Source organism: Daphnia carinata, chromosome 6 (genome assembly GCF_022539665.2).
Source record: "Daphnia carinata strain CSIRO-1 chromosome 6, CSIRO_AGI_Dcar_HiC_V3, whole genome shotgun sequence".
NCBI classification, from domain to species: domain Eukaryota; kingdom Metazoa; phylum Arthropoda; class Branchiopoda; order Diplostraca; family Daphniidae; genus Daphnia; species Daphnia carinata.
The window spans coordinates 8026655-8053007 of NC_081336.1; the positions used below are offsets into that span (position 1 = coordinate 8026655).

The 26353-nt window shown below is 40.2% G+C and overlaps 3 protein-coding genes, 2 long non-coding RNA genes and 1 other non-coding gene across 8 annotated transcripts; 1 reads left to right on the forward strand and 5 right to left on the reverse strand.

The window, feature by feature from the left end:
* Nucleotides 1–1357: 1357 nt before the first annotated feature.
* On the reverse strand, nucleotides 1358–2102 carry LOC130702254 (uncharacterized). Its single transcript, XR_009004280.2, has 3 exons — nucleotides 2000–2102; nucleotides 1688–1924; nucleotides 1358–1621 (listed from the first exon to the last, which is right to left on the reverse strand). It is a non-coding gene; the product is annotated as an uncharacterized LOC130702254 (long non-coding RNA).
* Nucleotides 2103–4058: 1956 nt separating this feature from the next.
* LOC130702237 (uncharacterized) lies at nucleotides 4059–7223 on the reverse strand. Of its 2 annotated transcripts, none has more exons than XM_057523890.2 (11): nucleotides 6935–7223; nucleotides 6761–6833; nucleotides 6489–6667; nucleotides 6237–6429; nucleotides 5996–6177; nucleotides 5766–5928; nucleotides 5323–5700; nucleotides 5117–5256; nucleotides 4847–5048; nucleotides 4430–4774; nucleotides 4059–4352 (listed from the first exon to the last, which is right to left on the reverse strand). In XM_057523890.2, exons 1-11 carry the CDS (start codon nucleotides 7052–7054, stop codon nucleotides 4228–4230), a joined length of 2100 nt encoding a protein of 699 aa, XP_057379873.1. In that variant the 5' UTR covers nucleotides 7055–7223; the 3' UTR covers nucleotides 4059–4227. The 2 variants fall into 2 exon arrangements, with proteins under 2 accessions (XP_057379873.1, XP_057379872.1); XM_057523889.2 differs by having other exon boundaries at nucleotides 6489–6670.
* Nucleotides 7224–9246: 2023 nt separating this feature from the next.
* LOC130702240 (zinc finger MYND domain-containing protein 10-like) lies at nucleotides 9247–14265 on the reverse strand. 2 transcript variants are annotated; one of them, XM_059495928.1, is made up of 8 exons: nucleotides 14146–14265; nucleotides 13929–14037; nucleotides 13177–13287; nucleotides 12750–13012; nucleotides 11149–11482; nucleotides 10797–11053; nucleotides 10482–10679; nucleotides 9247–10394 (listed from the first exon to the last, which is right to left on the reverse strand). In XM_059495928.1, exons 1-8 carry the CDS (start codon nucleotides 14214–14216, stop codon nucleotides 10289–10291), a joined length of 1449 nt encoding a protein of 482 aa, XP_059351911.1. In that variant the 5' UTR covers nucleotides 14217–14265; the 3' UTR covers nucleotides 9247–10288. The 2 variants fall into 2 exon arrangements, with proteins under 2 accessions (XP_059351911.1, XP_059351912.1); XM_059495929.1 differs by lacking the exons at nucleotides 13929–14037; nucleotides 14146–14265 and adding an exon at nucleotides 13392–13586.
* On the reverse strand, nucleotides 11829–11902 carry Trnai-aau (transfer RNA isoleucine (anticodon AAU)). The gene has a single exon. It is a non-coding gene; the product is annotated as a tRNA-Ile (tRNA).
* LOC130702253 (uncharacterized) lies at nucleotides 12888–14443 on the forward strand. The gene is made up of 2 exons (XR_009421361.1): nucleotides 12888–13028; nucleotides 13582–14443. It is a non-coding gene; the product is annotated as an uncharacterized LOC130702253 (long non-coding RNA).
* Nucleotides 14444–16260: 1817 nt separating this feature from the next.
* Nucleotides 16261–25173, reverse strand: LOC130702239 (uncharacterized protein DDB_G0271670-like). The gene is made up of 5 exons (XM_057523892.2): nucleotides 24746–25173; nucleotides 23758–23941; nucleotides 20709–21168; nucleotides 18842–19063; nucleotides 16261–18741 (listed from the first exon to the last, which is right to left on the reverse strand). The coding sequence occupies exons 3-5, from the start codon at nucleotides 21003–21005 to the stop codon at nucleotides 17611–17613; spliced, it is 1650 nt and encodes a 549-aa protein (XP_057379875.1). The 5' UTR covers nucleotides 21006–21168; nucleotides 23758–23941; nucleotides 24746–25173; the 3' UTR covers nucleotides 16261–17610.
* Between the last annotated feature and the right edge of the window lie 1180 nt (nucleotides 25174–26353).

Here is a 26353-nt window from a genome sequence, read left to right on the forward strand (position 1 = left end):
GCGTGGCCACGAGGCGAAGACGGGACGACGGGCGAGGCGAAGAAGGGGCGACGGGCGAGGTGAAGACGGCGCGACCACGAGGCGAAGAAGGGGCGACGGATGCGTAGACGGGACGACGGGCGATGCAAAGTCGGGATGACGGGCGAAGCGATGACGGGACGACGGCCGAAGCGAAGACGGGATGACGGGCGAGGTGACGACGGGCGTGGCGAAGACGAAGAAGGCTTTGTTCTAAATCACAAAAGTAAAGAAAAAGAACTAGTTAGTGGGAAATATAAGATTGTTGTTGTAACCAAATCTTGAAAGCAATTTGACTTACTTCTGCTGTCCGATGGCTAGAAAGACTGTAGGGCCAGCAAATAGGCAGCAGGCGGCTAAGAGTTGGCAATTCTATGGTTGAATGTTCAATTTAAATAAAAAAGCAAACTATAAGAGGCAGAAGAGAAATTCAAAATACCAGTAGAAATTGTGTTGAGGTACATGCCTGTGTCCGTTGGTAGATTAAGTAGACATTACAACTGCCAAAATGACTGTCATTACAGTTGACACTGCAATGAAGATGAATATGGTGCACCACTCAGATCACGATTGACAGGAGACCATGAGTGGTTAAAGGGTAGAAGAACGATACTATGGTATTCCTACCCATACGATTTGCATCTTTGGTGACATTTCTCAACGGGAAGTATTCTTTACAAATGAAGTTTCATGAGCTAAACCTTAAAAACAAAATCCGTCAATGAGATTCTGATAACAAAACATTAGTCTTATACCTCTCAATGAGCACTGGTATAGTTTGATGAATGCAACATAGTAGGTTGCTAATAGTTTTTTGGTTTGACAGCTGACATAGGTGATTAAAAGACATGTACCATAAACACCAAACATTCTGTGGGCTTCACTTCCAAAACACACTCAGGGATGAAAACGTACAGAGGCACCATTAGATTTTCTTAAGTTTTCCATTGGAATATGACATATTTAACAGAAACTTTCGAACACAGCTTTGACCGCTCCCACAGTCAGCAAGTAAATAGAGGCACAGCAGCGTCATCTTGTTTTAAAATTAACAAACGAAAGATTCATAAAAATTGAAAATCTTGCTTTTTCGATACGGGAACTGCACTGATGTGAACTCCATAAACATACTTTTGGAGCGTGAATCCCTCCCCACCCACCCCCATATTGGCTACTACCATTTCAATTTTATTTTAACAAATACAGCGACCAAAACCACGAACGGCATTTTTAAAATATAGCGATTTAACATGTTTTTGAGCCCGATTTTTTTCACTGTCTTTTGTTTATTTATCCAAAAACCTAGACATTTCTAGGAAAATACATGATTTGGGTTCACAGTTCAACAAGGATGCTAATTGCGCTTCACACACATCTAGAAATTTCGCAAGTTGACCTATCTCTGGATTGTTAGCTAGTCAACATCTGTATGATAATACAATTTTCTTTTTTTGAACAGCTACAATGGCGTTTCGGTCATAAGATCCACGGAAAAATTTCCCCATTGAGACAAGGACGCCAATTGTGCGTTATCTTGTGCCTATTTTCAATTAAATGGATACGCCGCCACTTTTCTGCTCGGAAGAGCTCACTTTGGCCTGGACTATTTGAATGGTGTAATTAGTATACATTGCATACATTAGATTGGATCAATTACTTTTTGGCATACATTCTTTAATTGTGTGAGGCTGTCAAATCGTCGACAGGCGGTATCTAAAGGAGTAGATCACCTAAGAGCTTGCAGACTCATCAATAAACGCAAAACTATTAAAAAATTATAAAGATGGCTTGAAACCAAATTGTAAAGAAAATTAATTTTAGTTTCCAGCACTTCAGTACAGGTATCATCGTCAGCGTGGGCACAGGTGATTATTCCATGTTCATTGTTTCAGGTCACCAACTTCTACTAGATGAGTCAAGAAGAAATGTGGTTACACGAACAGTAAATTAACCACACAACTCAACTGATAGATCAAAATACCATGATGTGTGGAAGTGAAATACACCACATCACAACTATTCAAACTGTCAGAACATTCACCACCAATGCAAAACATTTTCTGATTCATTGATCTTCATCACCTAGCCTATACAAAGAAAACCAAACACAATTAGTGCAGAACATTTTGAATTTTAATAATTCAATTTAATAATTAATTTTTCTTAAGCCAAACTTTTTTGTGAAGAAATGAAGAGTTTCTACTGGCATTACTCATTTTCACTGAAGGAAATCCTTGCAACCACACCATATTAGGAGCCGCGCGACGCAGCAGAAATATTATGTCAATGTATGTAGAGAATTAACTAGAAATCTGACCGTTAGATGGCGATAGCAGTAAAACAGAAAAAAGGCTAGCTAACCTGACTATACATCAGATGGCCGTGCGTGATAAGGTTATAATAATAGTATGTGGTATATCTTCATGCTATGATCTATATTTACCAGGTATACCTTCCAATTAGCGTGATACATAATGCTAGTAGTCTCCGTTAACGAAGTAGTGTCATAAGTATATCAATTCGCGCGATCAACCAACAGTAAAATAACAAAACAAGCACGAAAGAAGCCACTACACCATTTCATATATGATCAAAATGCTTAAAATGTTTGGCATATTAATGTTCATTTTTTAGTTTTTGCGAAGTTGAAAAAAAATTTGCCGGAAGTGACCGGAAGTAGACTATATCTCCAGAAATAGTGGGCCCACAACAAAACGAATATGATTTTCGTGATCCTCGTAAAATTTAAGGTGTGTCTGACCTATTTTGACCTGTTTTTGGCGAAAAGTCTAATTTGGCCAAAATCGCGATTTTCGGGTATTTCCTACTGACACATGGATTCGACCCCAAACTTCACGAGGATTACGAAAATGTGATTCTTTTTTCATTCAGACCAACAAATAGTGAGTTATTAGGCATTTTCAAACCGGAAGTTGTACTGAAAATTAAAATTTCGAAAATTTAAAAAATGAACTATGTTCTCCTTCACAAGTTACAAAAGATCTGCGTAGTTTCAAACGTAAACTATAGTAAATGTTAATTAAAAATAACATGGCCTTTCAATGTTCTTAAAGTTCAGTTTTCAGGTACGACCTGTATACCACTTCAAATCACTACCACACACATAATAATCGAAGCAAATGTTTTAAAACCATCCCCTTAATTTTGCAGCCATCAGAATTAAGGGGATAGTGGAACAGATATGGTTATTTCCAAAAGTATGTTAATATTACCTCATTCTAAGCCCAAGTGCAACGGTTGACATTTCGTTTAGGTAATGAAGCAGTGCAATATTTGCACATCGATATAGGGGTGGAGGTAAAAACAACAAAGAAAACAGAAATAACGATACCGTTCAGACGAGGGAAACTCAAATACACGTTGTCAACGTAAAAACAAAGTGAACAATGAGAATCACATGACAACAAAAAGTAACACAAAGTTCCATTTCACACGCTAGAGGCTGATGAATCTGCAACGCCATCTAGTGGAAATACTGTTTGGCCAGGTTTTAAAATAAGCCCGACAAAATAAGCATCGCACTAGCGCTGCAGCGTACTGGCGCGCTAGCATTCCGTCAAATACTCGGTGTATTTCAAAAACGATTAACTTAATGACAAAAAATTTAAATTTTACCGGAATCAGCATTCAATTTTGAGTATATCCTGTGATATTCAACCAATTCCGACGAGTGTCAGTTTGTGCCAAAAAAATTTTTAACCCGAAAAAATAAGCCCAAGCGCCAGTACGCCCGTATCTGTTATCCGTTTAGTATGGTACCAAAAATTCCGCTACGAACGCCACGAGTAACGTGGCCCATAATCGTAAAAAAATAAGCCCGTACCTCTAGAATATGTCTCTTTATTTAAAATTTTAAAATCTATTTCACGCTAGATTCTGCGTATTTCTCGAATCGTGACGTGATGGTAGCTGTATTGCCGATGGATTTTTTGGATGGATGGATTGCCGATATTATGTTCAGATTTTCAAAAGAGATGTTGACTGCCACTTCCCCAAGCCATAAACTAAAGGGAAAAAGCTGTGGTAAACGGTTTTATTATTGTCGTAAATGACAAGACGTAAGGATATCGTTTGTTGAACTAAAAGAAAAAAAAAATGACAGATAGTACATAATACAGTAGAGGGAGGAGAAAACATATCGGGGTTCTTTTCGATCAGTAAATAACCAGCCGGACGTTAATGAGCTGACTAATAAATTATCAACAATAGTCCGACGTAAATTACGAACCACATGCATTCGGCGCTGAGTAATTTCTCTCTACCGCAAACCAACCGATTTTCACAGTTTTTTTGTTGCACTCCATTGCTCGAGGCTAGAAACAAAAAACATCATTAATATTTATTTATTGTTTCCACAAATTTTAAGTTTTTTTTTTTTTTTTTTACATACATGAGATGACCAATATGTAGGAAGCAGAGACAGGCGATTGTTCGTGACAGCACTTATAAGTTCCAGCTGCTTCGGCTGAAATGTTTTGCCAGGTCAAAAGACCGAAACTATAACCGTTAAAACTCCGTTTTGCCTGTTTTACAATTTTTACTCCGGATGGAACTAGATGGCTTCCCAATTCCAGGGTGACTGACTCATTTTCAATTGAGGTCCAATGCCAGCTTAGCATGTCTGATGTCATGTCTTCGTGCACAAATAATCCTTTACTCTTGCAAGTTAATTGAATGTCATCTCCTTCGAACACTGTTCCCATCTTCTTACCCGAGATCACCGTCAGTTCAATACCTTTTTTTTTAAACAAAAAATTAAGCCAACAGAATATAATTTGCAACGGTCATAATTTTTCTTCCAACTTACTTATACCGCGAATTTCAACATTCAATTCATGAGTAACGGCTTCAGATCGGTGTCTGGACGATCCTTCTAGATATTTTTTACATCCGACACACAGATAAGTTCCTTCCATTTCCCACGAAACAATTTTAGTATTTTTGAACCCTTCCAATGGGTTATACGACCAGTCGCCTTCCTTTTCACCATGCTTCCTCGACGGGTAAACCTGCAATGGTATTAAATTATTTTATCAATTATTTTAAAAAGTGAAATAGTAGGATAATATTTCCTCACCATAACGGCAGTTCCATCATCTTTAATCCGCCTGAGAGAAATTTCAACCGACGGATGAGTTGCCTTACAGTCAATTAGAGCTTCCTTTTGCCCAAAATCTAAATACTTTTTCAATGGCGCAGCAACTAGTGCACTCCAATCTTACAAAATCACCAAGAAAATAGTTCTTATTTAATATTATATAATTAATTACATATTAAAATTACCTTGAATGAAGACGTATTGCCTAACTGCAATACTATCATTATCCGATCTATGGCAAGTATAATAGCCAGTGTCTAAGTGGCTCGCGTTAGCAATTGTCAACACGGAATAATCCGAGTGTGAGTTGTTTCCGTTGCCTTTGGCCAAAGTCGCAACGACACGCTGGCCAAGATTGCTCACTTTGGCCAAATCATAGTCGCCATTCTGAAAACCGAATGGTAATCGCCAATTGACATTCCACTGGTGAGCGGCCGCAGCTCCAGTTTTACACGATAAACTAAACGTAGAACCAGAAGGAAAGATCATAAACGGATCTGAAGTCGGTCGAATCCTCGGCCATTGATCTTTGCCATCTTGCGGGGCTTCTTTCTCTACGGTTTCTATAAAAAAAAACAAAAAAAACACGGTTATTGAATTTTAACCAACAAAGCCTTGAAAAGATTACCTCGAACGATAAAGAAACTATAGAGCGACCATTTTGGCCATGAACAAGTGCCATTGAACGTCAAAGCTCCACACCTGTATTCTCCACTCTTTGGATGATGAATAGCTATGCCTTTGAAATCAGCAAACGACCAATTGAGGTATTTTCTTGCCGATAGATCAACCTGTTAAGACGCAGTTAAGAGTTTCACTTGAAAGACTGTGGGTACAAAAGAAAGTGATCACGCGTACCGATTCCCATGAAGTGTCTTTGTCGATCGACGATCTCTTTTGCAAGGCTAGATCCACCATGGAAATGTGATGATTAGGGAGATAGTTGAAACACGGCACTACAAAAACCTGCTGAGAAGGATTGTTGCTGACGATGTAAACGCTTTTCAACGGATTCATTTGCACGCCAATCACTCCTTCCCCTGTAAACGTGACGTCATCAAGTGTTTCCTCGTTGGAAATCGGATCAAAAGATAAATACACGAAATAAAGATGTGGATAGATGGGACGGATTCAAATTGCGTCGTCAATTCGATTGGATCGGCGCCAACTGGGTGACAAGTGTAACGTCCTGTATCCGATCTCTTGGCTTTCAAAACGACTAGCACAGCAATAAATACATCGCCCTCTCTATCAGCCGTTACGTGAGCCCGTTGGGGCAAATCATTCGGCTCCTAAAAATAGCCGAAATTAATTAACAGGGCATTAGTTAATCGAACGGTTTCCTTTTGACCTTGCTCTGGATGTTATCCAGTTCATCGCTGGGGAGAATGGGCAAAGCCCACGTGACATTAACTGACTGATCAGATGTGCACGTCAGGTTGAAGGAATCCTCTTCGACGAAACCTGCCGCAGGGCCAGATGGCGTGATAGTAATGACGCCATCAGCTGTAGCCGAGAGCGATAGTAGCGCTACTGTGTTCCATCCGGATCCAATGTCAAATAAAAAAAAAGCTGATAAATGGGCGAACAAATATAGTTGTAAATAACATAAAAAATACTTACTTTGCAACGAGATGAGAAGGTATTGGACATTGATTGGCGACGGACGTCGCAGAGACATGGCACGGCTATAAATCTGACAATAAAAAGAAAAGCGGAGGAAAAAATAGAAATGAGGAACCGTTGGACGAGACGTGCAAAATGGACGGCCATCAACGACGTTGTGAACGTGCTAACTTTGTTGTTATTATCGTGATCACTGCCTTGAAACGTATAGGAATTGCCATCTGATGGGATGTATCCGCTTTCATTGGCCCGTAACGGAGTGGATGACGACACTGGCCGTTCTCTTAGCATCCAGTGTGCGAGTTGGAACGGACGCTGTCATCAACTCCTTAAATGTTACATTGACAACCGTAGATGCGTGTTGTAGTTGAAGTCTTTCGTCTACTGATAACGTCATCCGGACACACTCTTCCAATGTCGACGTAACATTGAAGAAATGGACGGGGGTCGTGAAATGTAACGGACAATTGTTTAGAAAAAAATGCGAAACAGGAGATTTATCAGCGTAACGGATAGATTAAAAGTTAAATAATAGAATTAAATTTGTTTAGCAAGAAAAGGTTTTTAAAGTATTGCGTTGATGTTCACGTGGAAAAGCAGGTTTTGCATCCAGCAGGAATTTAAATGTACGATACATTACAATCAATTAAGCGAGGCTTTCTTAGAAATTCAGAAAGACATTGCAAAATTTAAGTTCACCACGTGAGGCATCTCAACGCAATACCGTAAACGGAAGGCCACATACTTTTTAAGTTACGAAATGATGACAACGAGAATATTTACATAATAGAATCGTGAAATCATCGTTACGTCACGTCCAACCGTGCCATTGAAAAAATGCATTTGGTCCGTCCTTTCGAATTATTGCGTGGTTTTCTGTGTCTATATTTGAGTACGGCGGCTGCCGATAAATTTTCGTTGCAGCTTCGCTGGAATCCTCGCCATCCTTTCTAAAGGAAAAAAAAAATTGAGCACGATGGTAAAATTATTTAAGTACGATAAGAGGAAGGCTTTTAAAACGAACGTAATTACAACGGAAAGTAAAGGCAGATTTTCTACTATTTTTGCAAAAGGTTTTACGACATAATGACGAGATGACGATGTTTTCGATAGGAGATGGCGACTCTGTTGCCGAGCTGAGAAAAAATAAATTCCGGGATTGAAAAAAAAAAGAAGAACGTGAGAAAAATCTAAAAACTTTTCAACTGAACCCGAAAAGCAAAAGGAACAGCAGGAAAAAGGGGGAAGGGAGACAGATACACTAAATATGGTATCATTTGAATAATTTTTTGGAATAGAATTTCGTGTGCTCTCTTCTGTGCTAAAACTATTACGAAAAAAAAAAAAAAAAAAAAGAAAAATTTCTGTACGGAAAGGATTTGGCGCACCTGGGAAAGCGTGTCTTTCAAAAGTGCCGGTTGCCGGCCGGCCACGAATCCTTTTAAAGTTGGACGTAAAAGGATAGTCGTTTGAATAGCCTCGTTCGTACACAAGTTCCATGACTCTTCTGTTATAGACCTATCCGTTATATAACAGGTAGGAGGAGAACGAGCAGCCTTATGAAAGAAATCTTAGCCCCATTTTTAAAAAAGACTTTTTCTTACCTTTTCTTTTTTTTTTTTTTTTTAAGGAAGAAGAAGAAGAACTCGTCTAAAAGGAGCGCTGGGTTGCTTATTGCGAAACCTCGCATCCGGGTGAACAAAAGAAACCTCGCGGCTGCTTTTTTGGCCAGAAAGCGTTTGACGGTATATACAAACGGTGAATTCACGAAACGTCAAACCATCAAAGAAGTCCTCCAGGTCTGCAAAGTTCTATCCATTCAAAAGAAAAAGGCAGATACAAGGCTAAGCTGAAAGTGTTTTTCAGATCCAAAACAAAAATGGCTACCTGTTTTTTGGGTGATGACTGCTCGATGATGATTTCATGTGCAGCAAGGGGAAACCTCATTAATTAAAGATGACCATCTTTGAAAACTCATTGAATAACTAAAGCAGATCCTAGATGTAATCAGCATGTCCAAAAAGAAAAGTTAGCCATACCTGGATATGACAAGTCCACAAATACCCTTTGATGTATATCGCCTAAAGTTGAATATAGAGAAGTACATATAAGTCATATCAGATGCCAAACAAAAATAAACAGGGAAGAAAATGAAATATTACTAAGGTACACAAAGAAATGGAACAAGGACACAAAGGATATGTTTAATACACAATTCCTGAACTTGAGTGTCTTTTGATTTAGAAACTCAGGCCCATAAAAAGCATGTTTACTAAGACTGCTTCGGATACATCAAAAAGAAATCCGTATTCCATTCTTTGAATTACAACGAGTTTGGTGACAAAGAACCTGCTAATAGGATAGGTCTTACCAACACACCGAAGGGTCGGTGAATCGCCCTCGTGGGTCATCGAAATGGTGAAAGTAGTACAAGCAAGACATCATCGAAAGAAATCGATGAATAATACGTGAAAACAGCTGCAAGTTCATAGGGTACATCGAAACCCATTTTTTATAATGTCACGTACAACAAATTATCTTGTTCTCTCTTGTTTGTCCGTTGCAAATGGCGAAACAGAAAACAAGATATCGTCTGCTAGCATATGTCAAACCCTAAACAAGATCAGTGTAAATGTTTAAAACATTTCTATGTATTATTCTTCAAATACATAGAAACATTGCAGATTAAGTATCACTCGTATATGTAAACTTTGACCTAATTTTTCAAGAGATAAGAACTTAAAAACGCAGCGTGGAATACGACCAGAAACACACAAATGTCCTTGGCCAGAAGTGAAACGTGTGTGCGCCGTGAAAATTCTTTTTGATTACTGCATCCGACGAGAGGCAAAGGTATAACAAAGATAAATAACCAATAAGTACAAATGCTACGATGCGTGTTCAGAAAAAAAAAGTAGTTTGCTCTCCGTGTGACTGACACCAAAGTGAGAGATTAGGAAATCCCGGCAGAAATGGACGCGGGCAATAAGCGTCTGTTCTCACGTTTGCTTTAGAGGATAGTCAATAAAACGAAACATATTGGAGAAGAAAAAACAAAAAGCCAATAGTATGTGATACACTGCGGTAGGCAAATAAAAAATGGGGAAACAAAACATCAAATATCCGGTGCTGGACTGCGCTGTTGGCCATTGATACTGGGTCCAAAAAAAATTCTTTTCACCGAGCAAATATTGGCTAACAGCAAAGCGAGACAGGGTACACACAACGTGTCATTTAATCTTTGCGGAGGGGTAAAAGTCCAGAAAAAAAAAAAAAGGACATTGGATTTTAGACGCCAAAAGAAAAACGTAAAGAGAAACGACAGACGCAATATAAACGTGCCAAATCAGATTGCCCGGGTTTCAAAAGAAACACGCACCCTTGACTCTTAATATTTGTGCTCTCTTCGTTTTTTTTTTTTTTTTACGATAAGAACGGGAAAGAAAAAAAAAACGCGGTCTTTGGAACTCGTAACAGCTGCTATGTAGCCTGGAAGTTAATACGACGATTGTGTGTGTGTGTGTGTCACTGTTGGAGAAGAAGGAGGTGGTTTCCTTCGCGCCGAGTCAGGCCTTTCAGCGCTGGCTTGCAATCCGATTTGTGCGTCGGCCAATCCGCTACTTGGCATTCCCTGTAGACATTGGTGGAAAAAAAAAAATAAATCGATTCAATCAAGCAAACGGGAGCAAAAGAAAACGTTTTCTTTTTCCCGCCTTACTTGCTGCAATAATGCTGACATCGGCAACGTGAGCAACGATGTTGGGCCTGTTTGTTGCACAGCGTGCAGGTCGAAGTGGCGGTCGTACACGTTCGGCGATTGATTTCAGTTGCTGATGATGTTGTTGGCACAGTTGCCTTAGCAGTGCAATGGTTGAACGTTGTTTCCAGGTTTTCCGGATCATAAATAGCCGCCAACCTTGTTTTTTTTGTTTTTTTTTTCGTGAAAAATATATGCAAACGGTACATCATTAGCAGCGAATGAAATACGATGACGGCAGAGATAGATTTAAAAATAGCTGAAAAAAAAAAATACCTTTGAACGGTTTCGGGTGATTCGTCACTGAGAAACTGTCGCTGTCCATCAAGGATGGCTGTCCATTTGACGGCCAGCTGCTTGAGCAAGAGCTGTCTCATTTCGGCCACAAGTTCTAGGATGAAAGGCTTCTGGGTGGGGCCTGAATGACGCCAAACTTGATGGGCGCCGACAACCGAAAGCTGCACCAGCCACTGTTCAAAATCGGCCAGCGGTGGAATTTGATCGATGACGTAATTATTCAAACTGGAACGCAACTGTTCATTGCGCAAAGCAAAAAAAAAAAAAAACATAAAGACGATGAGACCAATCAAAGATAAAGTTATTTACAAAAAAAAAATCGAAATCTAACTTTGAGCAATTGCTGGCAACGGAAGTCGTTGAGTTCGTACTTGCGCGGAGCTACGGGACTCATCAGAAGCGACAAAAGGAGGAGCCAGAGGTGAGCAGCTACTGGATGAAGTTGCCCTACGTTTGAGCCGGATGCTTCGTCGTCAGTGCATGGGCGCCATTGACCGTTATCGTAGATTTCGGCTCTTTCGTCGTCGTCTCGACTTCCGCTGTCATCGCTGCCCATACGTCGTCGTTTTTCCTGCCGGATCCACGGTTGCTGGTCCATCAGCTGGACCGCCAGCAGGGGCACGTCCGTCGTTGTAAGCATCCGGGATGTTACTATTTCAGACAAACTTGGCATCCAAAAATACACACATAGTATCAAACGTCATTAAAACAAAAAAATAGATACAATACAGTTAGTATATGTCGAGGAACTTGTTTTTTTATTATTATACTATCTCAAAAATATCCGCTTTCAAGTGAGATTTAGTGCGCCATTCCTTCATTCGATTGTCTGCAACGTCACGGAACCGGTGTTCAACGACTTGCGTAAAGAAAAAAAGAGTAAAAAAAAAAAAAGGGACGAAAGCAAAAATTTAAATTGATGTTATCAGTTATAGTGCATAGTAACAGGTTTTTGGAAATGCGTCCTTGTAGCGACATAAAAAGTTTGGGGAGGAAAGAAAAAGAAAAGGATGGCCCGTAAGAGGATCGAACTCATGACCTCCGCGTTATTAGCACGGCGCTCTAACCAACTGAGCTAACAGGCCGTTGCACTTGCCAACATCAAACGCAGGTAAAAACAATCGCTAATCTTACAAAAATAAAGGATGAGATGGACTAGTTTTCAAGAAAAAAAAAAAAAAAGAAACTAAATTTAGAAAAGAAAAAAACAGAATTTTTAAATGATAAAGTAAAATAAAGTTCACCCGCCAACAGCATCTCGTATTCCCCAGCGGTCACCCATCCAGGTACTAACGAGACCCGGTCTAACTTGACTTCCGGGAGCTGACGAGACTGGCTAACGTTCTACATGGCTGTTGACAATGAGTCGTATAATTTAATTGAGCAATCTCAACCCACGGCAAAAAAAAAAAAAAACTAAATAAATACATGTTTTCTGTCTACATTTTTTTTTATGCGTCACGAGACCCAGACGCAGATTGGCACTGATAACAAATAGTCTGACGGACAGACCATATTGATTCATAGTCCAGATTCTCGCGTCAGGGACACTCAAAGCTCGTTAAATCGCAATCAGATTGTCTTCATTATAAAAGCTTTATCTGATTACTCATTAGTAGGGCGGCATTGTGTTGTTTCCACAACCCTTTCTCTGCATCGGACTTTGTCGGCTTTTCTTTCCCAAATGGCTACCTACTATGTCATTCACACGCGATTTGTTTCGAAACGCAAAACACACACACACAAAAAAAAGGAAAAAAAAAAAAATATATACAGTAATGCTGGCGCCTTGTGTCTTTATAATATTCACATGGGCGGCGTACTGAAAAACCCAGTGAATTTTATAATGACCCAAGTCGAGAGAAAATGACATAGAGAAAGAGGACTTCCCCGCTCATTATCCATGATTTATTTTAAGTGGCGGATTATTACTTGTCTGCATGACCGGCGAGAAAGCGCAGAATGGCGATGCAGCGGATGGCGATGTTGGCCTCCAAGTGGCTGACGTCCAGGTGCTTGAGGAGCGGGCTGTCGGCCAAGGACGGGTTCCTCGGCGCTGCCGTCGCGGCCGAACGCAAGAGCGTGCGGTGGCAATAGTCGATCAAGTCGACGATCGAGTCGCCCAGGGCTTCGCATGCGGCCGAATGGTACAGCAATAGCTCCAGCAAGCTAATGACTGCTCCTTCGTGGTACAGCTGCCAAAACAATAAGGTAAAAGGGGAATTGTCTTGCATGTGAGAAAGGCTTTTGTCTCTTTCCTTTTCTTTTGCTCGTTTTACAAGGCTTTTGTTTTCGGACACACAGGCAATCATAAGAGTGAGGAGGCTCTCTTCGTTATTGTTATTCTATGACGACTCACCACCGTGTAAATCATCAGAGGTGAAAGGGAAGTCTCTGTCTTGAGCAAGTGAGGCAAGATTTCCTCCCTCCATATTTCAATCAGAATGGCATCGTAGACCAGCAGGGATACCTGTTTTGTGTGGTGACAAAGTGGGGAGGAAAAAAAGAAAAGAAGTGAAATCGTTATTATGTTTGTTGTTTGAATATGGCAAGCCATTCAAAAATGTTTCTCACCTAACACGTAAAGGGATTGATCATGCGAACAAGGAAAAACACACATTCATAATTATCTACAACTATACATCAATCGTTTCCTAGAAAACGCGGGGAGGTTTGTTGAAGAAAGAGACAGTGTGGGTCAGACGATTGCAAAACAGGTCATTCAATTTCTTCCTTTAGCTATTCTTTTTTTTTTTTTTGCTAGGAAATCCGGCATATTATTTACGTCATCCGTCAGTGGGCGGGGTACTAAAGAAATAGTGGTGGAAAGAAAAAAAAAAGCCTCCCATTTCGTCATGTCTGACGGAGAAGAATTTGTTTAGACTGCGTTGACGTAGCGATTGCTGATGTTTTGTCTGGTTTTTGTCTCAACAGCGACTGCACGAAGGGTGAGGTATATATATATATAATAACATTGTCAACAAACTAGGGAGCAGACGATGTAATGAGGCAAATTTCTGCTATCGATCCAATAGGGCGCCATTAAGACCAATTTGACGGTGACATGAAATTGAGTTTAAAACGTTATCTGTTAAAATGTGTTGCACATACTTTCTCTGCAACCATTAATTTAGAGTAGACAGTCTCTTCTTTGAGTTGAGCCGTCTGCGAGACAGCCTTGAGCGATAACTGGACCACTGCTTGATGATGAGACAGCCATCTAATGAATAAAAGTGGGGCAATGAACGATACGAGTCCCTCATTATAATTCCGCACAAGCTCGAACGATATCAGAAACAATATATCTGTCTTTCTTCTTTTTCCCTACCTGTCAGATGCCAATTCGTCCAGTTGACAGAGTCGAGTCTGTTCTATCAGTTGATCTTCTTCGTAATCCATAATAATTTAATGAGCAGCTGAATTTATAATGCCAATTGCGAAAGCCAATGCCAAAAGGAAACACAAACAACTGCGGAATTGATAAATTCTAGGATTTTGTTATGTCCTAGACCACATTCCGCAGACGACGCTGAAAGACTAAACGAATCTTAACGGTTAATAACGGGAGCATGGATCTAATAAAAGTTGAGCATCGATTCAACAAACTTGTCCTGTCTCTATTTTATTTATTTTTGTTTTTTAATAAATGAGGAAAAACGTTACGTGAGAGCCATGGCAACGGCCAAGGAAGAAAAACGATCGATGAAAAAAGGCTGGGCACTTTGTAATCAAGGGATCAAAAAACCTTCCATGGAAACACACACAACGTTCGTACGTAGCCGTACGTGTTTAAATAATGTGTCTGACTTGCATCCGGTGTTTATTATCACATGAACCATTACAGTACACACATATGTATATATTAGATATCTATAAATGTATGTACGCACACACACTTTTATTCGTCATTTGTTTTTCTTTTTTTCCTGACAAAAATTCTCGAAAAAAATTCAATCGTTTTTTTTTTTTGAATTTGCTGGGATTTCGCCATTGAAACAAAAAAGAATTATTTTCTAAGTTTTTCTTTTCAAATTGAACATTTGTATTTTTTGTTTGGTTGTTGTTGTTTTTTTTTGTTTGTTTTTTTTTGTTTTTGTTTCGTGTACAAAGAAGACAAAAAGGAGAGAGAAATTATGGAGAAAATAATAATAATAAAAGAAACTTTGATATCGGCTGCTGGTCTACACACACACAGGCACACACAATTATACATTACTTTTGCCATAAATGTTGTGGTTGTTTTAGAAGTGATTTGAATTTTTTGTTTTGTTTTTGTTAAATTTTTCCTTGCGTTGGGGGGGGGGGGTTGAGGTTTCTTGTCTGTTTGGAAAGGAGGATAAATCTATTTTATAGTTAAAAGATTCAGATGAAGAGGGGGAGGGGGGTCAATTTGGGCATGGTACGGTGAAAAATTATAAGTAATAAATCACATTTCACGAGTGCGGATTGTATTATTATTATTCCGAATTTCTTTTTGCCTTTTTTTTTAAATTTTCCTTTTTTTTTTATTGATTTTCGGTGAGCGCAATAAGAAGTTTTGTTGAAGCAGAGACGAAAACAAGTAAGAGATTACCATGATTACAAATGGTAGGTGTAGAAGATGGGGGGACAGGCATGGCGGGTCCAATTCGAAGATGAGGGCGGGGTTGTTTTATTTATATAGGAAACATTTGTTTTAAAACAAAACACGGGTACGTGTGTGTGTATACATTTTTCCGAAAAAAAAAAATTGGTATTGTTTTTTTTTTTTTCAACAACAACGGAACAAAAAATGAAATCGACACAAATTTTAAAATGGGGGAGGACAGCAGAGAGATGGGAAGGGGGTAGGGGGAGTCGATATTTATCACAACAAATGATCCAGTAATTTTTTTTTTTTAGCGCAACAGCAGCAGCTCTCTGGATGGTCTCATCGAATTAAAAAACATGGGATTTAAAAAAAAAAAAAATTCAATTTCCAACATCGTAATTTAAAAAAAAAAAAAAAAAAAAAAAAAAAAAACTTGCACAAAACGAATCTCTCCACAATCTATGTAAATTGATTTTCATCTCTTTTTTTTTTTTGGTGTGTGTTCTATTTTCAATGTTTTTTTTTTTTTTGTTTTAGCGTTTCCAACGTCTCCGGACGGAACACAGACACTGGACAAATGACAAACGATGACAAAACAACGATATTCATGAAGCCCCATCTTTCCAGTCTGTCTCTTTTAATTTACATTAAATCCCACCCCAAAAATCTAGATTTTTTTTTTTTTTCGTTAACTTTCTTTTATTAAAAAAAAAAACAAAAAACATGACGTTTGGATTATCACGCCAAAATGCGAGGAGGGAGAGACCCCCCACCCTCCCAAACAATCGTGAAAAACCCCCAAAAAATTTCTCTTTTTTAAAAAAAAAGAAAAGAAAAGAAACTGATTAAATAACGACGTACAAGATTGTGGAGAACATTTTCGTGAAGTGAAACATGAAACGAAAAAAAAAATAAAATAAAATAAAATATAAAATACATACATTAAGGAGGAGGGCGGGTGAGGACAAAGACTTTATGTATCCTCTTGATTTTCTTCCCCTTTTCTGGAGAAGCATAAACACATGCACTTGGCGTTCACACTCGTTTCTTTTCGTTTTTGTTTTTTTTTAGGTTCCTCACTTGATATATATATATACACACACGTACACACAATCACGCTTGCAATCACGGCTGGTCCCGAGCTGCTTGTTTTTTTTATCGTCTTCCATTTTTCATTTGATGAATTTTTCATTTTTTGTTTTTTGTTTTTTCTTTCAAATCAGAAAACAAAAACAAAAAAACAAAAAAACAAATCATATGGTAGGGCGTGGCGGAGAAGCCGACCTTTTTAAACATAATATTAATGTGATAAAACAAATGAAGTGAGAGGCGATAGGGGGGGGGGGGCATATTGTGAAGATGCGTATTCACGGAGGACAAAACAAAAAAAGTCAATTTAAAAAAAAATAATAATAATAACAAAAACGATCGAAATCAAACAAAAAGGGGGAGGGGCGAGAAGACGTAAAAATTGGTATAGAAAGCCCGAAGGTATACAGTAATATAATTATAATAGAAATAGAGGCCTAATTTTGTTTTTCTTCTTCTCACACCAAACAGGTCGTGTTGTGTGGATGAGGCGGATGTCACCAACTGTCCAGCATCAATTTTTAAATTTATTTTTAGTTCACCACTTTTTTTTTTTTTTTTTTTTTTTTTTTGCGACGCAATATTCTTCAGCACTGGGGAGAGCCACGAAAATGGGCAGTTCGGAAACGGAAAAAAAAAAAGAAAAATTATATTGGCCCAGAAAAAAAAAAAAGGCGAAAGAAAAAAACGAAGAAAGAAAGCACAAAATGGGTGTGTAACGTGTGTAGGCGTTTCGTATGAGAGAGAGAGAGAGAGAGAGAGAAAAAAACAAAACAATAATAATAATTCCTTTTCCAGCTAACCAATACTTTGGACACACGCACAATGAAAGACTTTGAGATACTCTCCGATCAGCTTCCGGTTTACCCATCCCCTTAAAGCCACCCAAAATTGAAGAACTTGTCTTGTTGTTATTTGTCCCTATAAGCGCAAAACCACACACACAACACTTCCGTCCCATCCGCCAAAAATTTCCTTTTTCAAATCCACCAATATTGTTCGTTCTGCCTGTTGGTTCTTTTTCTTTTTTTTTTTTTCATTTAAATTTATTATTATTTTTTTTATGTATATATTCATTAATTTTTTTTTTTTTTTTTTTTTTTTTTTTAAATGATTGTTTTTTTCTTTTTTCTTTTAGAGGTCCCGTCTGGTTTGACTCGACGTATTAGAAGATGATGAAGAATAAGTGGTAGAGGCGGAGGCGCAGGGTACAACCGGCAGACTGGCGAGTTTACTCCGACTGGTGCCGCTAGATGGCTCGCCTGTCGACAGCGGATAATTGTTATTGTTATTGGTACTGTTGTCCTGGTGGTGTTGTTGACGTTCGGCCAGCGTCGCACTCGCCCACCTACCGCCACTGGTGGATTCAACAAATCCCGCGTTGTCCACTCCTCCTCCTCCACCGCCGGCCGTGGCCGTCTGACTCGAACAGCTGATGGCAGCCGCCGTAGCAGACGACGTCTTGGGACTCGACGGGTGGACTCGATCGCGAAACGAACGCACGCACGACTTGACGGCCGACTCCAACGTTTTCGTGTTGGTGGTGGTGGTGGTGGCGGCAGCACCAGCAGCGGCAGAGCAGGCCGCCACTGCAGCAGGAGGAGGAGGAATAGAAAACTGTTGATGTTGGTGCTGATGAGACGGCAACGGAGGCGGAAGCGGCACCATGACGGCCAACATGTTGCACGAGGACGACGAACCAGCCGGACACGAAGCCGCGTCCGGCGGCGGCTGCTGGAGACTGCTGCCCGTGCTCATACTCTTACTCCGGGTGACGATCGGCTGGCCGTGAATGTCCAGGAGTAATCGCGTGCTGCTGGCCGTGGCCGTCGGAATCGAAAACAAATCCTTTTTACTCTCGACACTGTGTTGTTCTTTTTGTTGTGGTTGTTGTTGTTGTGGTTGTTGTTGTTGTTGCTGTGGTTGGTGGTGATGCGGACGGCCGGCTAAATGCCTGTAGGCGTAGCCACCACCGCTGCTCCCGTAACTGCTGGACGACAGGGAGCTGGTGGAACTGCTGTACGACGCCGACGTGCAGCAATAGACGGCCATGATGGACGACGAGGACGATGAAGACGATTGCGAATTGGTAGACGACGAGCACGACGGACCGGCCGTTTTCGAATGGCCGGCACGACCGGAACCGGACGCAGGATCCGTCAGGATGCTTTCTGAATTGCAGCGGAATGGTGGAAAGCTGGTGGGAGTTTCGTGCACCGTCCGGTTGGGTGGCGGCCGGATGCACTCCTGATAAATTTCACTCTCCTAATGATTGAATTTTTTGGGGTTTTTTTTTTTTTTTATAGAAAAATCCAATTAAGACGGGCACAATTAGCATAAGAAATGCAAATGCAAAATGCAAAACCTGATCGTGGTCGCGGATGCGGAGTCGAGCGGACGATCCGTAAGGTTTCTCCTCGCCATCGGGTAAGGTGGGACACGTGGGCAAGTCGAGAGCCAAATCCCGTTTGACCGACAGGTTCCTTTCGGCCCGTTGGGCCGCAGCGGCCAGGGCCGCCTTGGTCGTCGCCACCGATTCCGCCGTAAGGTCCAATGGCTTTTTCTTGCCTTCTCCAGTCACTGGAATCTACAACATTAAATTGAAATTTTCATTCTTCGAAATTGAATTTTTAAAAAGAAAAATCAATAATGGATGAGCAGAGAGAGGGAGGAAGTCGGGATCTAACCGGAAGGAAAGGCTGAAATCTCTTGTGCTTTAAATTCTTCTTCATTAAAAAATGATTGCGTTTATTATTAGCCGGCCTTGATTGGCGTCCTTGTTCGTTGGGCTCCTTCTTCTTCTTGTTACGCGACAACACTTTTAAAACGGTCATCCAAAATTCCTGCAAGATCCTTGCGCCCCCGAATTCCAATGACGTCACCACTCGCATTTCACTTCCTTTCAGTTCCGTTCGCCCCACCCCAACGCCAAACAAAAACAAATCGTTAAAAAACAAAGGAACGAAACGGAAAAAAAAAAAATAAATGTTGTACAGGAAAAACGTTCAGACACGTCCGTTCGTCTGCCCGTCTCGACAGTGTCTGTGTGTGTGTGTGTATGCACCTTTTTTTTGCTATGAAACACACACACACACACACACAATGTGGTTATTACACAGACACAGACACACACACACACACGAGGCCCCCCGTCTGCGGGCGATAAGTGCGTCAAGTTGAGAGTACAAGTGACGACGACGACCTTTCGATCCTGGCCAGCCTTGCCCAGGCCTCCTCCTCCCACTTTATTTCCCGTCTCTGCGTCTTTCTTTCTTTTGATTTTGTACCATTCTGGAATTTGCTCGTCTGGCCAAGGGAGGGGAGAGGACGGATCGGCGACGTCAATACAGACACTTGCATGTCTGTGAGTGTAGCAAGGGGGTAGGGGAGGGCAGTCAATGCACGTGTACTTTTTCTTATATATGTGTGTGTGTCTGTGTGTGTGTGTGTGTGTTGGGGCTGCTGTGTATAAGAGTCTCTCTTTTCTTTCTTTTCTTTCTTTTTTTTTTTTTCCTACTCTCTGGCCGGTTCCAGACACAGACTCAGACAGACACAGACATAGTACCTAGACGGCTGGGTTTTTGCTGGGTTGGGTGGACCAACCACCCACCCACCAGCTCAAAAAAAAAAAAAAACGGGGGTAGGGAGAATTTTTCGTTTCCTTTTTTTTTTTTTTTTCCAAATGAAATATTGGCCAGTAGAGCGTCGGTAGACGACGACGTCATCCTTTTTTTTTTTTCATATTAAAAATCATCGATTAAAAATGCGTCTTTTTCAAATACGAGACGGGTATTTTGGAACACACAAAAAAAAAGAGAAATTAAAAAAAAAAAAAAAGGATAGAAAATGTCTAATATTTAGACGTTCGGCGGGACCCGACATCGCCCCTTCAGGGGGAGAACAACAAAAAAAAAAAAAAAGGTGGGAGGAGTAAAAGCCAACGCCCCTCCCCAAACGTCTAGACATTCCCAGCCGTCGACGGCGGCATTTAAAAAAAAAAAAAACCGGGCGGACGCGCACACACACACACACACACACACACGGATTTTATTATTATTATTTTTTTTTTTAATCAACTAGAAAAGAAAAAAAAACAAAGAGGGTCTATTTATTCTTGTTGTCTAACATGGCTGGTAGGTGTCGCCCCGCGCACACACCGGGGTCCGCCGGTAAAGGTGTAGGCAAGGTCAGGGCAAGCAACAACAACAACAACAAAAGACGATAGAACTTACCCGAAAGAAAGCGTGACGCTCGTCTTTTGGCGTCTGTTTGGGTAAGAGTTGTTGCAAGTGGTTGTAGTGGTGGTTGTGACGGTGGTGTTTCTTGGCGCCGGTGGGCGACGGCGACGAAGACGAAGGCGGAGACGAGGAGGGAGACGATGAGAGCGAAGACGAAGACGATGAAAAGAACGAGCCCGCCGCCGCTGCTGTTGTTGTTGTTGTTGTTGCCGTTGTTGTCGATGTCGACGATTGGTGGTGATGAGATGACGGAACTGAAGGGGCGGATGACGACCACGATCGGGCCCCCATCTCCTATTCGATTCCTTTGCCTTTTGGGGTTTTCTTTCTTTCTTTCTTTCTCCTTTTTTTTTTGCGATTCGTTCTTCATCCAATTGACGGACGATGATAACATCAACGTTCGATCAACTTGCACCACCAGGAGGAGGAGGAGCCCTTCTGCAACCTGCCAATCCTGACAGACAACAAAACATGCATCATTAGATTTCGGTGGGGCCAGACATTTAATAATTTTTTTTTTGTTTTTCAAGACATGGGACACAGGTTGTCATCATTTCTTATTTTTTCGTGTCTAATTTGAATAACGCCAGTGGTACGTTTTAACGTGCCAGAGAAAATTCACGCTCTCTTCTTGTTTTGTTTTTGTTTTTTTTTTGTTGGCAAAAAAAAACAAAAAAATCGGGGGGTTGGGAATGGTGGGCGGAGATGGGAAAAGAAGAGAATGAAAATCGGTGGAAGAAAAAGAGAGACGGGCCAAGGCCGCCCGTCGAAACACATATATACACACAAGGCTGTTTGAAGGCGAGCTGATGGCCGCACGCGCTCGTAACTGGCCCTCGTTCTTTTTTCCCCTTCATTTTCAATTTTTTTTTTTTCGTCCCCCTTACTACCCAGATCTGCCGTACTTTTCGCTGACTAAATATAGACACACAAAACGAAGAAACGGGCCAAAAAAAAAATAAAATAAAATAAAAAATTATTAGGGATTTTGTTTTTAATTCCCACCCTATTTTCGTAAAATAATTTTTTCTATTGGATAAAAAAAAAAAAAAAAAAAAATCGAATGAAATTTGCTACTTCCTACCCCCGGCAAATGATCTCATGGATGAATCATCAACACCTGTCAAATGTTTCGCGTTGTCCCAAAAGAAAAATAAGTTTTGGATATTTTTCCCAACAAAAAAAAAAAAATATACAAAGTGTGTTAAATGAATAAATCAAATTGAAGAGAAAAAAAAAACAAATTAAGGAAATCAAAATGCTCTGCGTGAAAAGACCTTCAGGGTTCGGAAATAACTCAGAGACGCGGGGCCACTTTCGCCCTGCACATACGCATTCCACGTACACACTTGAAAAACAAATAAAAACAGCTGTTTTTTTTTTTTTGTTTGTTTTTTTGTTCAAACGTGACGTGATTTGAACTCTGCATCCGCCCCATTCGAATTCAAATTTTGCAAATTGTTTCGGGAATATTAGAAATCAAAGGGGGGGGCAGTGGACTGTTAACTATTTAGGAGAACGGCCGAAGAGAGCCAATGTGTATTTTTAAAACACCCCAACCTCTTCGTGAGTCGTTTCACGTTTGGTGTTTTCGTCACAAGCAAAGAATTTATTTATTTTTTTTTTTTTTTACAAATAATTTTTTTTTTTAAGGGAAAAGACAGAAGGCGTCGTTTCATTCCCCTTCTCTCCCACCTTTATTTTTTTTTTTTTTTGTTGATGTTAGTCGTCGTCGTAAAAGAAGATCAGCTGTTTTGTGTCGAATCGAATCCACTGGAACTCGTCCAGGACACACACGAACGCATTCACATTCTTTCAAGTGTGTCTGTGTGTGTGTGTGACGACTTTTGGATGGAGGGCGGGACCGACGGCGACAACCCCCCCTCCCCTTTAAAAAATTTACCTTTCAATGTTTTCTTTTTAACGCAAAAAAAAAAAACTGTCCCCCTCCCCCTCACCTTAAAAAAAAAAATTCATTTTCATTAGGGGAATGCATTGGAAAAATTGGCACCGCTGTAAGGTGGAAACAAAATACAGTACACGCACGCAGACTCTCTCTCTGTGCATGATTAAAAAAGGCACGGAGTACGGCGGTCCTTGTCTATACCGACCGGAGGGCAACATTAACAACAACCAGGTTTTTCTCTTTTTTTTTTTTTCTTTCACCTTCTGGTCACATCCGCATACCTGCTAAACGAAATTACTTATTCACGTGAATTGAAAAAAATAAATAAATAAATAATCGAGGCATTTGAAACTTGCTTTGTTATACATTTAAAGACAAACAGAAAAAAGCTAAACAAAATTCACGCTCTCTCCGTGACTGGATCGATACTCGTGTGCCCGTCTTTGTCTCTCTCTCTATCGGACACGAAAAAAAAAAAAAAAAGAGGCGTATGTCTGGCATCATTGGATATGTATGGAAGAGAGGGGGATGTTGTCCTAAACAGCTGATCGATAAAATAGTGTGTGTGTGTACTCGCTCCCCCTAAACAACGGCACAACGGGCTGTGTGTTTTATATTATTTTGAAAACGTAAAAAGAATGGGAGAAGAAACTAAAAAAAAAAAAAAAAAAGAAATTATTATTATTATTGATGAAAAATAGTTGGAGAAAAATCCCGCCAGGAGGAGCCCCCGTTTTTATGGATGTTATTTGTGACTCTGCTTGGTTAGTTTCGGTTGGTTAGGCGTGTGTGTGTGGGTGCGGCTGAATGCGCCGTGACGTCATCCGGCCGTGACCGTCTAGACACTCGGCCGTCAATACACACACACACACACACACACACACACACACACACACACACACACACACTATAAGGAGACCCTCTCTCTCTCTTTTTCTCAAAGGAGCGCACGCGCCTCCAATGCCTCCAGCACACACACATACAGAATGTCTGTGTCTATGTTTGTCTTTTTTTTTTTTTTTTTCCGCCGGATAAAACTGGAAATAACCAACCCTTTAACATTTTTCTGTGTGTGTTTCCTTTATGTACTAAAATAGTTGTTCATCAAAATTCGATTTGAAATGCATTGATCATTACCAAAATGTTGTTGTTGAAGTTGTGCTCCTCAGGAGCCATGATGTGATCGTGTTGTAGTGTCCAGGTTGACGACACGTTGGGCCACAAAGACCATGATCTTTTTCGATTTGCTTTTTTGAAAAACAAATAAAGCAAAAAAAAAAAAGAAACTTTTTTTTGCGGTGCAATTTGGTCCTGGAAATTCCTGAACGTAAAAAAAAAAATAAATAAATAAATAAAATGCAGACAATGTCAGAACGGAATTCAGACCAACAAATCCCAATAGCTTCTCTTCGACCCATAAAGCAGAAAGATATTAAAAAAACCTTGAATCCTACCACCCACTCCTTTTTGGCCAGCACAAAAAAAAAAGTTACTGTTATTATTAAAAAAAAAAAAAAGAAAAACTTTCTTTTCATTTTTTTTTTTTTCTTTTTCCCCAAATTGTGGTCATAATTTTATGGGGTTTTCTTTCTGGGCAATCTAAACGGGCCCCCATTTCATTCGAGGGTCTTTGGGTACGCGACCGAACCCTAGTTCTTTTATATTACCCAACATGTTTTCTTGTTCCAAACGACTACCAGAAGAAGAAGAAACTAATAAAGAAAAAAAGAAAGAAAAGCAGGTGATAATAGCCACGGCCTGCGTCGAGACGGCCATCGAACCGAATTTTTTTGGGCGCCATTTTGTTGAAAACAGAAAAAAAAAAAACATGGACACAAATTTTGAACCGCAAACCTATAAAAGGAACTTTTATCCTTCGGCAAGGTTGTGTCCGTTCCTTTATTTTCTATCCTCTATGAATAACACACCCAATATATGCTAGACTTTGCACAGTTTCACGCCATTTTTGTTTTTGTTTTCGCACAAGGCTCTGACCTTCTATCCCCCCAAAAATTCCCTTCTTCCACCCATCGAACACAAGAAAAAACGACCACGTGTTCTAGAAAATCTGAATCATCCCATCGAACAAAAAAAGAAAAACAGAATAAAATGAAAAACCACTTACAATCACGATGCACGTTTTCCAGGAAAGAAACCACACACACACACAATCTCGAAATTTTAGGAACACACACACAAAAAAAAAAAAAAATTAAATACTAAAGTTCTTTTTTGGCTTTCGAATGGCGGCAGCTGCTTTTCTTTCAGACTCTCGTGAGATGAAACATGGAACTTTTATTTTTGGTTTGGGAGAAACAATCACACATTCACACACACCACGCACTGGCACAATTACACACACACATCGTAACGCGTAGAAGTTACACGAAAAAGAAACAAAATCTTTCTTTTCCTTCTTTTTCTTTTTGGCCACAACGAGGAATGGGCGTCTACACGACCCAAAGGTTCTCTCACGAATGAACACGAAATTTTTCGCCGGCCGAGACGAACTCCACTATGAAGAGTGTGTCTGGCTCTTTTCTTTATAATTCCCTGTTTTTTTTTTTTCTTTTGTGCGTTTGCTAGCGCCGCCACCAATTCAACACGAGGTAGCCCCTCCTAATGGGCCATCTAGCGGCAAATATTGACATACTTTTTTTTCAGACTTCCTTTTTTGTTCGCCGCAAAAAAAAAACTAATCACCCTCATGTTCTTGTGAATCAACTGCTAAAATAAGCAAAAAAAAAATTTTCTGTGCACACCGAAATGGCAAAAAGCGATTTCTACGCATAAAAGAAAAGGTCTGCACACACGTACAAAAAAATAAAAAGAAAAAAACGAATCGTGACGACGTCATGACGTCGTCCATGTTTTTCTCTTTTCAACTTCTTCAGCTCCTTTTAGTCTGAGTGGCTCTGTTGACTCTCCTTGGTACCCAGATTATAAGATGGCCTCCCCCTGCTTTCAAACAACGCAACCAAAATGGAGAGAGCCCAATGGTTTTGTCTCGGTCTCTCACCTCTTTTTTACGACATGGTTTTATTTCTTTCTTTTGGGCAGAGGAATAAAGGAGAGACAAACTTTGGGCCGTTGTGGTGTGCCTTCGTCTAGGCCCGTCCTACCTATCCTTAAGTCCTTATGTCTAACGACACGTTCGTACACAACGAACCTAACTAAATCATCCCGGCCCCCTTTCTTTTTTTTTTTTTTTTGTATACATCTATTTTCTTTTCTTCTTTTTGACTGAATTTACAAATATATACAGACAACACACACATTAGGAGCCGCGAGGCAAGTCAAATTCGACCATGTCGTCTAGACTGCGGTACCAGCTGTATCAAGATATAATACAGTACGAATCCTAGTTGCAACATTGTTCGGAAATTACGTTTCCGCGGGTCGCGTGCTGTTCAGATTTTCGCTTTTACAGAGCACGACTAATGTTTTTTAAGTTCATTTTACACAATTTCGCAATTCTGGAAACATGTGCCTATTCCAATCGTTTTTCACATATCTAAAGTGACTAGCGAGGTGAAGCGGAGAAAAAAAAAAAAGAGCCCAAAGACGGCCGAGGAAATGAGGAAAAAAAAAATGGCCGAAGGTGATGCAGTGTGTGGGTAAATACCTCGAAATAGACCAAGTTCCCCTCCTCCCTTTTGAAAGAAATCACATCACTGTGCCAATATGACATTCCTGTCTGATATGCCCAAGCAGCCAAAAGGGAGGATCCCTA

Coding starts and splice junctions, on each gene's coding strand:
- LOC130702239 (XM_057523892.2), bottom strand. CDS start 21,005: ATGGGGGCCCGATCGTGGTCGTCATCCGCCCCTTCAGTTCCGTCATCT. Junction 19,064..20,708: donor AGCGTCACGCTTTCTTTCGG/GTAAGTTCTATC, acceptor TTAATGTTGTAG/ATTCCAGTGACTGGAGAAGG. Junction 18,742..18,841: donor GCATCCGCGACCACGATCAG/GTTTTGCATTTT, acceptor TTCAATCATTAG/GAGAGTGAAATTTATCAGGA.
- LOC130702237 (XM_057523889.2), bottom strand. CDS start 7,054: ATGCTAAGAGAACGGCCAGTGTCGTCATCCACTCCGTTACGGGCCAAT. Junction 6,178..6,236: donor TATCCACATCTTTATTTCGT/GTATTTATCTTT, acceptor TCACGTTTACAG/GGGAAGGAGTGATTGGCGTG. Junction 5,701..5,765: donor TAGTTTCTTTATCGTTCGAG/GTAATCTTTTCA, acceptor TTTTTTTTATAG/AAACCGTAGAGAAAGAAGCC.
- LOC130702240 (XM_059495928.1), bottom strand. CDS start 14,216: ATGGATTACGAAGAAGATCAACTGATAGAACAGACTCGACTCTGTCAA. Junction 11,483..12,749: donor CTCGCCGGTCATGCAGACAA/GTAATAATCCGC, acceptor TTGGATGCCAAG/TTTGTCTGAAATAGTAACAT. Junction 10,680..10,796: donor TCACCCGAAACCGTTCAAAG/GTATTTTTTTTT, acceptor AAAAAAAACAAG/GTTGGCGGCTATTTATGATC.